Source organism: Ylistrum balloti, unplaced genomic scaffold (genome assembly GCF_031769215.1).
Source record: "Ylistrum balloti isolate Yb309-2 unplaced genomic scaffold, AGI_CSIRO_Ybal_v1 Utg370916, whole genome shotgun sequence".
Taxonomy (NCBI): Eukaryota; Metazoa; Mollusca; class Bivalvia; order Pectinida; family Pectinidae; genus Ylistrum; species Ylistrum balloti.
In genome coordinates, this window is record NW_026782519.1 from 69,720 (window position 1) to 85,713 (window position 15,994).

At 33.4% G+C, this 15,994-nt stretch overlaps 1 protein-coding gene across 1 annotated transcript in view; it reads right to left on the minus strand.

The window, feature by feature from the left end:
- Positions 1-2,769: 2,769 nt before the first annotated feature.
- The window catches only part of LOC132559459 (protein piccolo-like), a 55,274-nt gene continuing 42,049 nt past the window's right edge, over positions 2,770-15,994 (minus strand). The window contains exons 13-23 of the mRNA XM_060224078.1: positions 15,342-15,492; positions 14,564-14,662; positions 13,861-14,048; positions 12,223-12,308; positions 11,757-11,897; positions 11,184-11,356; positions 10,056-10,313; positions 9,662-9,688; positions 6,459-6,574; positions 4,194-4,382; positions 2,770-4,053 (exon numbers count right to left, since the gene is read on the minus strand). Coding sequence (XP_060080061.1) covers positions 3,904-4,053; positions 4,194-4,382; positions 6,459-6,574; positions 9,662-9,688; positions 10,056-10,313; positions 11,184-11,356; positions 11,757-11,897; positions 12,223-12,308; positions 13,861-14,048; positions 14,564-14,662; positions 15,342-15,492 — 1,578 coding nt within the window. The 3' untranslated portion in view covers positions 2,770-3,903. The remainder of the gene's footprint in view (positions 4,054-4,193; positions 4,383-6,458; positions 6,575-9,661; positions 9,689-10,055; positions 10,314-11,183; positions 11,357-11,756; positions 11,898-12,222; positions 12,309-13,860; positions 14,049-14,563; positions 14,663-15,341; positions 15,493-15,994) is intronic.

The window sequence follows — 15,994 nt, forward strand, 5'->3', positions numbered from 1 at the left end:
TCTTTATATAAATTGACACCAAAAATAAAACACAAAATCAGGAGTGAAATTGAAAAGGTCTCCTCATATGAATACTTCATAAAAATTTACTGTACCTACCTATGGCTCTATAAATAGATTCACATTCACAACATATTAAATACACACAAATGATGAACATTCAACTGGAAAATTTGTCTGATGATCTGCTATAAATTATTAAATATTATCACAACATGAACAGCGGTTGGAATTTCCTCTTTTTCAAATCATTTCGAAAAATATCAACACTTAAAAAAAGAAATAAAGTTCACAAATCCTATGTAATAATTCCATACATAACTGTTAGGATCTGGAATCTCTACAATTTTAGTTCATCTTTAGAACTAAAATATCATCTCTAGGACACCATCACCTGTCCTTAAAAAGGTTCCATTTATCCCCTATATGTCAGGATTTTCTTTTAAAGATCTGCAAACTCAAAAAACCAAAATAACTCTATAGGAAAAATTAACCTTTGTTTAGATTTCAGCAGCCAAAATTATGAGTTTAGTGACGATGGTTAAGATTTTAAGCAATCACAATTTATAGTTTAGTGACTGTAATTAAGATTTTTAGCAATCATGATTTCGAGTCTAGCGACCATGAATAAGAGTTTGCAATCATGATTTTGAGTCTAGCAACCCTGATTAAGATTTTTAGTAATCATGATTTTGAGTTTAGCAGATTCTATCAAAAGAAAACACTGAAATATTATAAGATGGATCAATAACAGATACTGAACTAATTCCATTTAAGAGATCCACATTCTTCTGCTTTTGATGAATTGGAAACTTCAAGGAAACTTGACAACTCAAGTCGCATAGTTAAGTGTTTGAAGAAGAAAAATGCAATAAAAATCTTCTTCCAATAATAAGAAAAGTTCAGAAACTTTTCAATCGAAAGATAAATGATTTGAAGGAGGAAACCCAAACCAACTTTTGGAATTAAAATTGAAATAAATTGATATAAAAACTGCCCTGTAATGCTATAAATATTTAAGTACCATCATATTACAAAATAAGTGTGATTCTGTCTATACATTTTCCCTTTTATCTTGAAATATTTCATGATGATTGCATGTTTAGTATCTCTTACGGACATGCCCTTCTGCATTGTACTAAATACATATTGTAATCAGATTCCATTTGGATTATATAAGTGTTCTATACAGGGTTACATACATTGTAAATAGGTATAAATACTTTATATAACAACATACTGAATGCATGTATACAAAATAATTTTTGCAGCAGTCTTTTTTTTCAAGAAATTTCTAGGTATAACAAATCCAATAATTCTTACATTGACAATTAAACATAATTGAAAATACTATTGTTTTAGAAATGTGTCTCTGAATTCCTTTTAAAAAAGGCAATCTGGTTTTTCTGAAATATACCTCAAATCTAAGCAGCAGTAGTAGGATTATTTGTTCGGCAAATATATCTTCATTAGATTATCGTCATTGGTGTATGACCAAAAGAAAAAAAAACATTTCTATGACATTCATCAACATCACAAAAGAAATACCTTCATTAACAAATGAATTCTTCCTTAGAAACCAATATAAGATGGTTCATTCCTTGACCTGGTGGAATCTATATCAGTTAGCAGGGGGAACATTCATTTTAATACAACAAAGCATTGATATTGGAAGACAGTCATCATAAAAAAATAAAAATTCTACATTTGTTAAGATTTTGAAATTTTCTGGATTCCTTAATTATCATTCATCACTTTCATATCTACAAAAAGAATCCTTTAAATAAATAACAAGAAAAAAGAGAGAGAAAAAAAAATGTCCAAACAATAAGAGTTGGTATGAATTTTTCTTATTTCACAACATTATTACAAATCTATACTTAGGAAAGTAACTCAATCTCTTTGGAATCAACCATTTGACAAAATGAGCTCAAGACATTTATCACTCCATGAAAGCCACTGAGTTAAATCGTACTTGGCATCATATTTATTTTCTATCATGCAAATTATCAGGAGTTACCTCCCCTTAATTTCTTATTCTCCTCAGCGACAGTGAATGTCAAGAGGACTGAAGTGTTTTTTTTTCCCTTTTTCTATCTTTATTATTTGCTATCTATAGTCAGTTATTGCAGGTAAATGTAACTGAGTCTTGTGAAATGGTCAAGACAACTAACTCTATGATACCCAAACATAAAATATTTTGCAACTGAAATTACGAAAGAAAGAAATCATACAAAATATTTCATAAAGGGATTCCATTAAATGTAATATATTTTCCATCAAATTATCTCATATAAATCTCTTTGTTTAATTTTCTTCATGGAAATTCTATTTGTGACACACTTGATAAAAAGTTTCATGACAAATTAACTGAAAAAAAAAATTTGGAAAAAATATTAAACCAGTGCTATAAAAATATTGCTACTTATTAATTGATGAGGACAATGATCTGATCTGACTCAACATTACAGAATCAAATTAATGTATCAATCTGAGAACATGAATTCTGACTGACACAAAATAAAAACAAGAAAAAAACAAATAACCATCCATCCTTTGAAATCCATCACTTTTTTTCTAATCTTTTGACCAAAATTCTCTTTGCAATGCCTAAAATCCTACTGATTTTTTTTAAAATTCAAGAATGAATCAAGTTTAGTTTAACTTTACTCATCTAGTTTAACAATACAAAATATTGTTTAACAAATAATGGATTTTTTAGCGAAAAAATTGATATAATATCAATTACTAAGAAAATATGAATACATGTAATATGAATTTAAGAAACAGACTTTTTTTTGGTTATAAAAATTTAAAAAAATTGCTAAGGGAATGATTACTTAATCACTCAATAGGTTTACAATTTTTGTCTAGATATGTGAGAAAAAATTAAATATAAGAATGAATGATCCATTTGACAAAGGTGGAATCTCATGACACTAGTGTCCATGATGTATATAAATCTGTCTATTCCCTTTTATTGAATTAAATGTCATCCTTTGTAAATTCTGATGATGTTTATCTTTTTTAGTAGAAAAATTCATAAGACAAAAGGGAGAATGACCTGTTAAGAGGAAATGGAACACTTTGATGTAAAATCCAGTCTATTTCAACCAAATATTTATGCCATTTATTGTACTGTTTAGACAGGTTTCACCAACCTAAAATCAACAAGACCATGCCAGAATTTATTATCTGTAGTGTACCATTTAGACTGGTTTCACCAACCTAAAATCAACAAGACCATGCTATATCTTGTTCACATAAAGATGGGAGAATAAGACAGCCGCAAAAAAATACAGAATTAAAATGGTCACTCACTTCCGCACAAGTCTCACTCTTATGAACCAATTTAAAATTAATATTTTTTACAAAAAAGAAAGAAAATGATGAGAAGTGACTTTGTCACCAATATCACAGTAACCTAGAACAGGACAATCTTTGTGACCCTGTGACTGATCCAGCACGTTTCATAAGGTGAACTAGTCTACCAATCATCTGATCAGTCTCTCTGATTAGCCTATATTTGGACCAGCCACACTAGTTAATATTTTAACTGGTCACTCTAATTAGTCCATAGTGTGAGCGGTCACTAATTAGTTTAACCAGTCACTTTTTACATAGTCTGTACTTTGACCAGTCACTCTGTTTAATCAATATTTTGACCGGTCAAAGTCCTTACTTCAACTGGCCACTAGTACAAAATTTGACTGGTCATTCAAGTAGTTTATATTTTGCCCGGTCATTGTTAATGGGCAGTTGAAACTGACCTCAGCACTGAGGCTATGTCAGTAGCATTATTTTCCTGTCCGAGCAAGGCATTGGTCCATACTAAATTGTATTGTAGGGAAAGACAACTCCATACATGAGGTAAATCCAATCAAAGGGAGATAATTATTCTTATCACTTTTTCTTTTGCATTTTCTTTTGCTCTTTTTCCTTTGCTTTCCTCTCTTTTTCCTGCAGCTTCTTTTCCTTGTCCAAAGCCAGCTTTATTTCCTTTATTTTTTTCTTCAGCAAGTCTCTATCTTTGCTTGAAGTCACACCAAGGGCCTATGATAACATGAAAGAAGTACTATTAAAAAGTTATCAATTTGGAAAGCATCTTCAAGCAACTGAAAAATATTTTGTACAAATATTTCTGTGTTCTTGTTCTGTTTTTTCATTTCACATTAAAAATTAACATAACAAACCTTGAGTTTTGCACCATCAAACTGCAGTAACTGCGTGCCCGAGACGTTTCTATCTTTGAACATTGGGATATACTTGTCCATTTCTAAGGCCATAAGCCAATGACAGACATTCTCATTGGTCCATTCAGCAATAACACCAGATTGGAACTGGTTCACGTTCCTTCGACTTCCTGGGCCAGTTGGTGTTTCCTGTCAAGAAGTTTGTTTATTAAGTACATGAAAGTCAAGCTGTCGCTGAGGAAATACTGATAAAGAGTGAGAAACTAGGACTACAAGGAATAAAAACCTTGTTATTATCAGTAAAGGACAAGTTGGTGTGCTGAGTTTGACTATGAAACAAGATCATTTTGAGGCAGGGTTCATAGCTATGGATAGGATAGTCTTATTGGAAGAGAGAAGGGACTTCCATGGCCTGGTCTGTAGTCTTTGTAAACTCAGGTTAAGATTCGAGATGCGTGGCTGGATGCCCCCTACCATTCATAGTACGTGTTTCTTGGGAAACTGAGAAACAATACAATCTGCTGTGTTTGTGCCCTTAGGTAAGCATGCTTTACCTCAACAACTCTGATGGAAATGGAACAGACTCCCCTATGTTGTTCAATAAGGTAGCAACCAGCAACAGCAACAAATAAGCACAATTAGCAAAGAATACAAATATTAATATTACCTCAAATTTCGTATCATATTTCTTCTGTAATTTCAACATATCAATAAACATCTGGCCAAGAATATATTTCTTGTCAGCAAAACAAAATTCAAACACCTCTGTACTTTAGGTAGCATACTTTGAAAGTGTGAAATCCTGTATAGAATTAATTACTAAATTCATATACCTCTGTACTTTAGGTAGCATACTTTGAAAGTGTGAAATCCTGTATAGAATTAATTACTAAATTCATATACCTCTGTACTTTAGGTAGCATACTTTGAAAGTGTGAAATCCTGTATAGAATTAATTACTAAATTCATATACCTCTGTACTTTAGGTAGCATACTTTGAAAGTGTGAAATCCTGTATAGAATTAATTACTAAATACATATACCTCTGTACTTTAGGTAGCATACTTTGAAAGTGTGAAATCCTGTATAGAATTAATTACTAAATTCATATACCTCTGTACTTGGGGTGCCAGAAATATTGAAGGTGTGAAATCCTGTATAGAATTAATTACTAAATTCATATACCTCTGTACTTGGGGTGCCAGAAAGATTGAAGGTGTGAAATCCTGTATAGAATTAATTACTAAATACATATACCTCTGTACTTGGGGTGCCAGAAATATTGAAGGTGTGAAATCCTGTATAGAATTAATTACTAAATTCATATACCTCTGTACTTGGGGTGCCAGAAATATTGAAGGTGTGAAATCCTGTATAGAATTAATTACTAAATTCATATACCTCTGTACTTGGGGTGCCAGAAAGATTGAAGGTGTGAAATCCTGTATAGAATTAATTACTAAATACATATACCTCTGTACTTGGGGTGCCAGAAATATTGAAGGTGTGAAATCCTGTATAGAATTAATTACTAAATTCATATACCTCTGTACTTGGGGTGCCAGAAATATTGAAGGTGTGAAATCCTGTATAGAATTAATTACTAAATACATATACCTCTGTACTTGGGGTGCCAGAAAGATTGAAGGTGTGAAATCCTGTATAGAATTAATTACTAAATACATATACCTCTGTACTTGGGGTGCCAGAAATATTGAAGGTGTGAAATCCTGTATAGAATTAATTACTAAATTCATATACCTCTGTACTTGGGGTGCCAGAAATATTGAAGGTGTGAAATCCTGTATAGAATTAATTACTAAATACATATACCTCTGTACTTGGGGTGCCAGAAATATTGAAGGTGTGAAATCCTGTATAGAATTAATTACTAAATACATATACCTCTGTACTTGGGGTGCCAGAAATATTGAAGGTGTGAAATCCTGTATAGAATTAATTACTAAATACATATACCTCTGTACTTGGGGTGCCAGAAATATTGAAGGTGTGAAATCCTGTATAGAATTAATTACTAAATACATATACCTCTGTACTTGGGGTGCCAGAAATATTGAAGGTGTGAAATCCTGTATAGAATTAATTACTAAATACATATACCTCTGTACTTGGGGTGCCAGAAATATTGAAGGTGTGAAATCCTGTATAGAATTAATTACTAAATACATATACCTCTGTACTTGGGGTGCCAGAAATATTGAAGGTGTGAAATCCTGTATAGAATTAATTACTAAATACATATACCTCTGTACTTGGGGTGCCAGAAATATTGAAGGTGTGAGATGATTTTTGTTTCCAATCCTCATCTTCATAATCTTGTACCATGAAAGATGACGAAGTGTCACTCACAGTGCTAGCACCTATAAAATCAACAAAATAAACAATCTAGTTGAAAGACAGGTGTAACGTTACTCTGATTAGAGAAAATATTTCTGTTTTCAATAAAACACATTAATATTTCAATAACTAACACTATCCAAAATCATGGTCAATTCTACAAAAAAGATCTGATATAGCAAACTATCAACAGCATGTGTTTTGAAGGCCTTGACTGATTAAATAGATGTTTTTAACAGGTCTGATGTTCTGATGATAAAAATTTTCCATTAAATTTGGGTGAGTTTAACAGAAATCAACAATCAAAATTTCATGAGTTTACCAGAAATTGTGAATGAATATTTTACAAGTTTACCAGAAATTATAAATTCAAATTTTACAAGTTTACCAGAAAATATAAATTAATATTTTACAAGTTTACCAGAAAAAATGAATTAATATTTTACAAGTTTACCAGAAATTATGAATAAATATTTTACAAGTTTACCAGAAATTATGAATTAAAGTCCCACAAGTTTACTAAAATTATCAAAACATTTCATATTTCAACATCAGTGAAAATCATCCTCTACAAAACAAAATTCAATTATGGCAATTCTGCTGAAATAAAAATCAGCCAAACTTTCACGCAATAAGCAAACAAAAAAAAGAAGGATCTCTCAACCTTGAGCACATCATGCAAAAATCCATTTCTATGCAAACTTCTGTTGTACATAACAATGTTGTTTTGTTATGATCCAAGAACAATTTTCATCATTACATACAACATACGTAACCTTATCAAAAATAAATAGCAGGGCACCCCCTATTATAGGAGTAGGACAGGCTTAATGTTAATAGGATTAGATACAACATATACATACTTGGCTAGTCTACTTTACAGACAAAGGGTAGAACAAGATGTACTTGCTTTAATCATATATTGAGAATATACTTATAATAGATACTCTCTACATGCAAGATATACAGAGTGGGGATATTACTGACTAAAGATTAGGCACAATGATCAAAGTTTTCAAACCTATTCTAAATCACATAATGCTTTAAAGAATTATAAACACTAGTGTTTACATATGTAGTTCTATTTGCATACTATGATAATACTGTTCCTGAAATAGAAAAAATCACTATAATTACATTATTCTTTGATTTATGGTTGCTGGTGTTGAAATAAATGTACAGGAACAGAAAGTCTTTTATTCTATGCATTTTGTATTACCAAGAAACTGGTGATCAACAGAATAAACCAAGGGGAATAACTTATGTGTTACTAATGTAAACAATGTTACTTATGCTCAACGGAATAAACCATGGGGAATAACTTATGTGTTACTTATGTACACAATGTTACTGACGTTCAACAGAATAAACCAAGGGGCATAACTTACGTGGTTCTAATGTTCAACAGAGTAAACCAAGGGGAATAACTTATGTGTTACTAATGTAGACAATGTTACTGATGCTCAGCGGAATAAACCAAGGGGAATAACTTGTGTGTTACTAATGAACTGGTAATCAAGGGTATAAGACCAGGGGAATAACTTGTGTGTTACTAAAGTACACAATGTTACTAGTGTTCAACAAAATAAACCAAGGGGAATAACTTCTGTGGTTCTAATGTACACAATGTTACTAATGCTCAACAGAATAAACCAATGGGAATAACTTGTGTGTTACTAAAGTACACAATGTTACTAATGCTCAACGGAATAAACAATGGGGAATAACTTGTGTGTTACTAATGAACTGGTAATCAAGGGTATAAGACAAGGGGGATAACTTGTGCACAAGCAATATAGGAGTTATCATTAGACTGAAATATGTCATGATAGGTATAATCTTGAAATCCATAAATTATTCTAGTCAAGTATGAAATATTTTCAATTTTGAAGTTTGAAACTAATGCTTAATACTAGTGCTTAAAGGGACAATTCTGGTCAGATGTCCAACTCCTGGATGGTCTGTACCTTTAAACAAGTGTTTATGACTTTTTCAAATATTGTTAGGATATAAATATCTTTCCTTTGGTCAGGTTGGACAAACAAAATTTTCTCTACTAAATTCAAAATAATACTGGGTAAATAGAGCACACAGATCACAAAGATGATTTTGATAACAAGAAACTGAAGCCTGATCCAAGTCGTAATGATCTTAAAAGGAAACTGGAAAACATTTCAATGATCCACAACAACAATATTACACACACATATATATAACAAAAAGATACTGAAATGTATAAAAAAAAAATGCTCTTTGCTACATAAGATGGGATGAATTCAATAAGTCTCTGCAATGGTTCCTAAAAGTATGTCGTGGTGGTGTGGGGATAAGCTTGAGAGTAATATATCTCTGGTGGAGATCTTCATAATATGGTGTGCACAGGTAGTGATGTTTAAAACTTGTGGAGGGGCTGAAAATTTGGTTCCACCTCTAGGCCATTTTAAAATATACATAATTTTTCACACAATTCAGCTAATAAAAAAGCAAACCCGTTGTGGGTCAATCATGGTTGAGCTAATGTTTGTAAATCAATCTAGCTAGGTCTACAAAGTGTAAATATTGTATGTTTGTTTATATGGTGAACGAGGTGTACAACTTTAACAATTTCATAATTTGTGTTTTTTTTTTTATTAAAATAAAGAAATGAAATCTTATCTTGCACTGAAAATCTCTTGAAATTTAAAAAAAAAACATTACAAAAACTTTGCATGATGATTTAACATGAACCTGTTCCTACAGTACATCACTTTATCAAATGTCCACATTTCACTTTCTCCCTCTTATAATATCTTCCTATTTGCAAAAGATATAAATTGAAATCTTCTGTTTCCTACAATAACTGCTTCATAAAAAACTTTAGGTGGCTAACCTAAAAACAAAAAAAAAACAAAAAAACAAAAAAACAAAAATGAATCAGAAAAGTAAAAATATTGAGAAAGAGACACTTTAAGAAAGAGACACTTTAAGAAAGAGACACTTTAAGAAAGAAGTTCTGAACGCAGTGAATGGTGTAATTCATGACTAGATATGCAGCTGTGTTTATTCTTTGAATACAGGCAGGATACAACTGTGGGGAACCTACAAGCTAAATATTAGAGAAGTTTGAATACCTTTTCTATCAGTCTTCTTCCTGTTCACTAAATACCAGTGAAACAGAACAAATATACAGATCACAGATTTCAGAACTGATATCAGCAGTATGGATGGAATAGAATTTGAAATAAAGTTGAGACTTCTAGAATAATTTTACCTTTTATAGTAAAAGACGTATCAGTAACCAAGAGATGTTGATTTAAATATGCCATAAAAACAAAATAAAGCTCAAACCCCAAACTAAAGTTTCAGTAAATTTCACTATAATATTCCTGATATTACTGCTCTAATTTTTCCTTGTTTTGCTTTCAAATCCAACCTCATTATTTTGAAGTGTCGTTCAAATTTCTTCAACAGACTCTATAAACATTTTCATTAAGACCTGGCTCCATTTATTGTAACTTAACTTACCATCCATAGATATTGAATCAGTTGAATACGCCGAATCCAGGGGGCGCTTTGATACGAGGATGATTCCATCACCATCTCGACTTCCGACGGAGACGTCATCTCCTAACGACTGTTTGGACAGAAGAGTGACGCCTCCGGAATTTTTACTGGAGGACTTTGTTCCGTCCAAGGATGTTTTAGATAACAATACCACTCCTCCACCGGAAATATCTCTACTCCCTGATTTTCCAAATGATAAAAATTTTGGAAGTCCTATTCCTGGATCCAAATCAAGACATGATTGAAATTTGTTTCTTTTCCATGTTTCTTGTTCATCACATCACCAAATTCAGTCAAAAAAGAAACTTACATCTCCCCACTTTAAATATCTAGATGTATCCTCTACCAAATTTCTGATTGCTAACAACAACTTGTATAATGGGATTCTCAAGATTATCAATTACTAGACTTCCATTCTAATCATCTGCATCATTTTCCAAAATAATTTCACTTCAAAATATTCGGTAGAAAATCTACACACAGTAACAGGCAGTACACTAAAACCATCCCCAATAGAGAGGCACACTGCTGAGGCATGCTTCTCCACAAGACTATTAGAGACAAGCTGTTTTAGATGTTAAACACTGACTTTATCAAGAGCTTTTGAGGAAAAAAAGATCTTAATTACATAATCAGCTTACATAATTATTTTTTAATTCAATTGCTACTGCTTTTGAAGAAGCTCCAATTGTTTATAAATCAGTTGAATGAAATTTCCATCAGGAAATCCATAGCTTAATGATATAAAGATGGAAGTTATACTCAAAAGCTCTTAAATACTAATAATTATTCATGCAAATCAAATGAACATCATCCATTAGTAAGACTCATTTTCAGTTTTAATTTTAAATGTTATTTTCTATTTACTCATGCAACTATGGACATGGTTCAATATTTAACAATTATCAAGTTAAAGATGAAGAAACAAGTTGATAAAATATAAGGATTAAGATATTCATTCATTTCAAGATGTTTTCATTGGTAGAATACAACATGTAACCTTACTCATATGTTTATAAAATTTGAAACAGTTGTAATCATTGGCTGAATTAAATCAAAATTTAGTAACACAGTATTTGGTTGGCTGACCTTTGCTAGATGACTTGGTCCCTGAACTTGAACTGGTTCCTCCAGCAGAGCTTGCTGACCCAGAGGTTTCTATAGAAATGGTTTCAGGTATTTCTGATTCCAAGTTTTTGAAATGTGGATTGGATGGATCGTATGACGTTTGTGAAACGGTTGAGGAACTTTCCTCTGATTGGCTGAAAATAGAAAGATTTATTTTCCTGACAAACCTGATTACCAGATACACATCTAATACAGGTAGAATATCAACGATTGTTGGGAGTCGACAATACTTCAACTCTATTACCTCCCCTTTCTTCCGCTATCTACTCTCACTAACTGCTTTTCCCATTCATATTATTCCTTGTGTGCTGAAAGACTTAAGGCTATTCTTCAGTTTTCAGATTCCTCTAGATCAAACTTACAATAAGATTAGCTCCCTTTATTTTACTGACAACAATCAAATATCTATCCATTGACTAAATCCTTGTTATCACAACAAACATTTTTATAAACAATGCTACTCAAATGATCCCCCTTACTTTATTAGAATTATTCAAATTACAAATCTGATTATCTCCCTTTACTCACTTAGACTGGGAATGTTGTGAGTGGGTATCGGGGTCATTGACAACTTCTGATGTAAGGCTGGGGGGCGGGGGCGGAGGTACTGACGGGGGAAGGAGAACTTCCTGTGGTTTTTTCTTCTTTGCAGCACTTTTTTTCACAGTTCCATCACTGCAAAAAACAAGAAATTCCTCACATGTAATGAAGTAAAGTTAAACCCATCATTTAACAATGTTTTCATACAAAAAATTCAATGTCTGATGTAAAGTGAAAACTTAAAATAATTTTTCAGAAAATTTTATTTCAGATGTTGTAAGTGTGAATTTCATAAATAAAACCATATAGAAATAAACGTTATGTGACTTTTCATACGAATTAAAAGGTTTTTTCTTACTTGTTGTAAGAACTTAAACTTTAAACATTATTTGTACTGTCACATTGTTCTGAGAACGATGCTTATTTTACTGTATCATTTCAGAACTACAATTTTCTCTACCTGTCATGTTTCATCCAAGCTTCTAGTCGACTCTCATTTTCTGGTTTCACTTCACCATCTGCTGCTTCATTTAAACTTTCTTGTGACTGAAGAAAATAATTCAGAATACATTCTCCCAATTATTCATACATCATTACATTGGTAAACATTGGGGCTCCCCATGGGATCATTAAATAAGGTAAACATTGGGGATCCCAGTGGGATTATTCCATAAGGTTAACATTGGGGATTTCCATAGGATCATTACATAAGGATCATTATATTAGGTAAACATTAGGGCTCCCCATGGAATTATTCCATAAGGTAAACATTGGGGATCCCCATAGGATCTTTATATATAGTTAACATTGGGGATCCCCATATGATCTTTATATATAGTTAACATTGGGGATCCCCATAGGATCTTTATATATAGTTAACATTGGGGATCCCCATAGGATCTTTATATATAGTTAACATTGGGGATCCCCATAGGATCTTTATATATAGTTAACATTGGGGATCCCCATAGGATCTTTTTATATAGTTAACATTGGGGATCCCCATAGGATCTTTATATATAGTTAACATTGGGGATCCCCATAGGATCTTTATATATAGTTAACATTGGGGATCCCCATAGGATCTTTATATATAGTTAACATTGGGGATCCCCATAGGATCTTTATATATAGTTAACATTGGGGTTCCCCATAGGATCTTTATATATAGTTAACATTGGGGTTCTATATTGGATCATTACATAATTAGGGTAGTTGGAGAGGGCATTTGGTTGGGCAGATGACCAGATTGCTTTTCACATCCTATGTGAAAAGTGAAAGGCAAGTGCCCTACCACCGTCCAACCTAACCATAATTACCATCACATTATCTAAACAACAATTACCACCTCCTGACTGCCTACCTGACCACCATTACCACCATCAGACTGCCTACCTGACCACCATTACCACCCCCCGACCTGACCACCATTACCACCTCCCGACTGCCAACCTGACCACCATTACCACCTCCCGACTGCCAACCTGACCACCATTACCACCTCCCGACTGCCAACCTGACCACCATTACCACCTCCCGACTGCCAACCTGACCACCATTACCACCTCCCGACTGCCAACCTGACCACCATTACCACCTCCCAACTACCTACCTGACCACCATTACCACCTTCCGACTGCCAACCTGACCACCATTACCACCTCCCGACTGCTAACCTGACCACCATTACCACCTCCCGACTGCCAACCTGACCACCATTACCACCTCCCGACTACCTACCTGACCACCATTACCACCTCCGGACTGGTAACCTGACCACCATTACCACCTTCCAACTGCCAACCTGACCACCATTATCACCTCCCGACTACCTACCTGACCACCATTACCACCTCCCGACTGCTAACCTGACCACCATTACCACCTTCCAACTGCCAACCTGACCACCATTACCACCTCCCGACTGCCAACCTGACCACCATTACCACCTCCCGACTGCTAACCTGACCACCATTACCACCGCCCGACTGCTAACCTGACCACCATTACCACCTCCCGACTGCTAACCTGACCACCATTACCACAGCCTTACCCTCAATGCTTCCTCTCACATCAGATTTTAGTCCCTATTACTTACTTTGTTACGTTTTGTAGGTAATCGTCGACTAGCATTTCCTCCTGTGGTGCCAACCTGTCCCTTGTTTTTGTTGGCCGTTGTGTCTAACAATGATGTCTCAGGAATCACACCAGTAAGTGTGAGGTCAAGTTCAGCATGTCCATTGAGGTCAAGGTCACGGTCTAGCTCCCCTTCAAGGACTTCAGGATCTTCCGAAAATACAATGTTATATGTTAAATATCTTTCTGACTTAGTATTGATGTTAACGTGGATATTTAATAATATCCACTTTATTTAAAATCAGATTGTTTATTATCATATTTTTCATATGTTTTTCTTCAATGCTATAGTTAATGCTACAAAGGATATATGATAAGAGCAAGACTCAATTCTAAACTTGACTTATTACCAATACCGAAACAGTGTTAAAGCAATTACCATTACATATTTTTTTTATATTCTTGGTCAGGATTTCAAGGCATCAGCATAAATGTTTTGTTTCATATATTTACAACAAAAGGAAAAGAAAGATGATAACATCTACAAGTCCTACTAATTGGTTAAAATTTTTATTGGTTTTGCCTTATTTTTCTTCTTTTAATACAATCTCTTCACACATTGTACTGACTAAAGCTTACATGATTTAGTTTGTTACCATACTAACAGTTAATCATCCTAACACCCTATAAAACTTTCTACCATTAATTTCTGGTTTAGTAATTACCGGGACTGCCAACGGTCTCCACTGGGGATCCATCTGACCCTGAGGAGATGGAGGAAACACTGTCCGACATCTGGTGTTTCAGGACCTTGGATGTTTGTTCTGAGAAAAGCAAATATGTTAACAAAAGATCAGAATTAAATATACTGTGAAGGCTGTAATAGTCAAAAGTTTCATTTCTAACCCAAGGAAAAACAGTATAATCAATATTTAGAAAATAAAACATACTTTTCATTACAAATATCGTATTTTCCTGGTTATAAGCTGCAGAAAGAGTAAAAAATAGTGCTTTAAACCAAGGATACCAGTACACCAGTACGAGATGTCAATACAAAATCTGTCAAGAGTACCTGTCCATCACATATTTGTGACAGAAACAGATCTTCTAAAACTGTCATTTGCAGTGGTATACAGGATGATTTTAGATTGAAATAAAAATAACATTCTCGTTGATTTAATTAAGCAAACCTTTTAATATAAACCACAATAATATCTTCCTAACTTTTGAGGTTGCTTCGGAAGCCATAGCAGAAGTTTACAATAGCCTGTTGAATCCTGGGATCAATAGGTCATCGGGTTATAGGTCAAATTCTAAAATGACCGCCATGCTTGTTTACGATAGGAATGGTTTTGTGTAATTTACAAGAAATAATAGGGGACTATAAGTATTTTGTCAGCATGTAAGGGCCTTCTTTATATCTAACAGTACAGATACCAATGGAAATATTGTTAAGTAAACGGTTTGTCAGACCCTATATCTACATCTATATCAGAGACTGACCTAATGGTGCTGAATGAGTCGGTGAAGTCTTCGTTTTGAGTATAACATCAAGTTCCGCAGCCTTCTGTGGGGCAGTTGAATCCTTGGGAATGACAACAGGTAGACCAGCAGCTGCCTGGGCCTCAGCAAGTTCACCTTCTAACCGGAACACCTGTGATAGGCCACAAAGTTATGAAATCATTTCAACAACAGAAAGAATGTCTCTTAGTAACATATAAACAAAATGTTTCAAAACAGAATTATTACCTTGACAAAAATTAAATTTAGAAACATTTGAGTGTTAATGAATGTACCTTGACAATAGTTCCTTCCTTATTTCAAAGGACCTGGAGTAAATTATAAATGTGTTTAGATATCTATATCTATACTGTAGAATGTAAACATTGTAAGGACCTAGATAGGATTGTTTATATATCTATACTGTAGAATGTAAACATTGTAAGGACCTAGATAGGATTGTTTATATATCTATACTGTAGGATGTAAACATTGTAAGGACCTAGATAGGATTGTTTATATATCTATACTGTAGGATGTAAACATTGTAAGGACCTAGATAGGATTGTTTATATATCTATACTGTAGAATGTAAACATTGTAAGGACCTAGATAGGATTGTTTATATATCTATAAAAATACTGTAGGATGTAAAC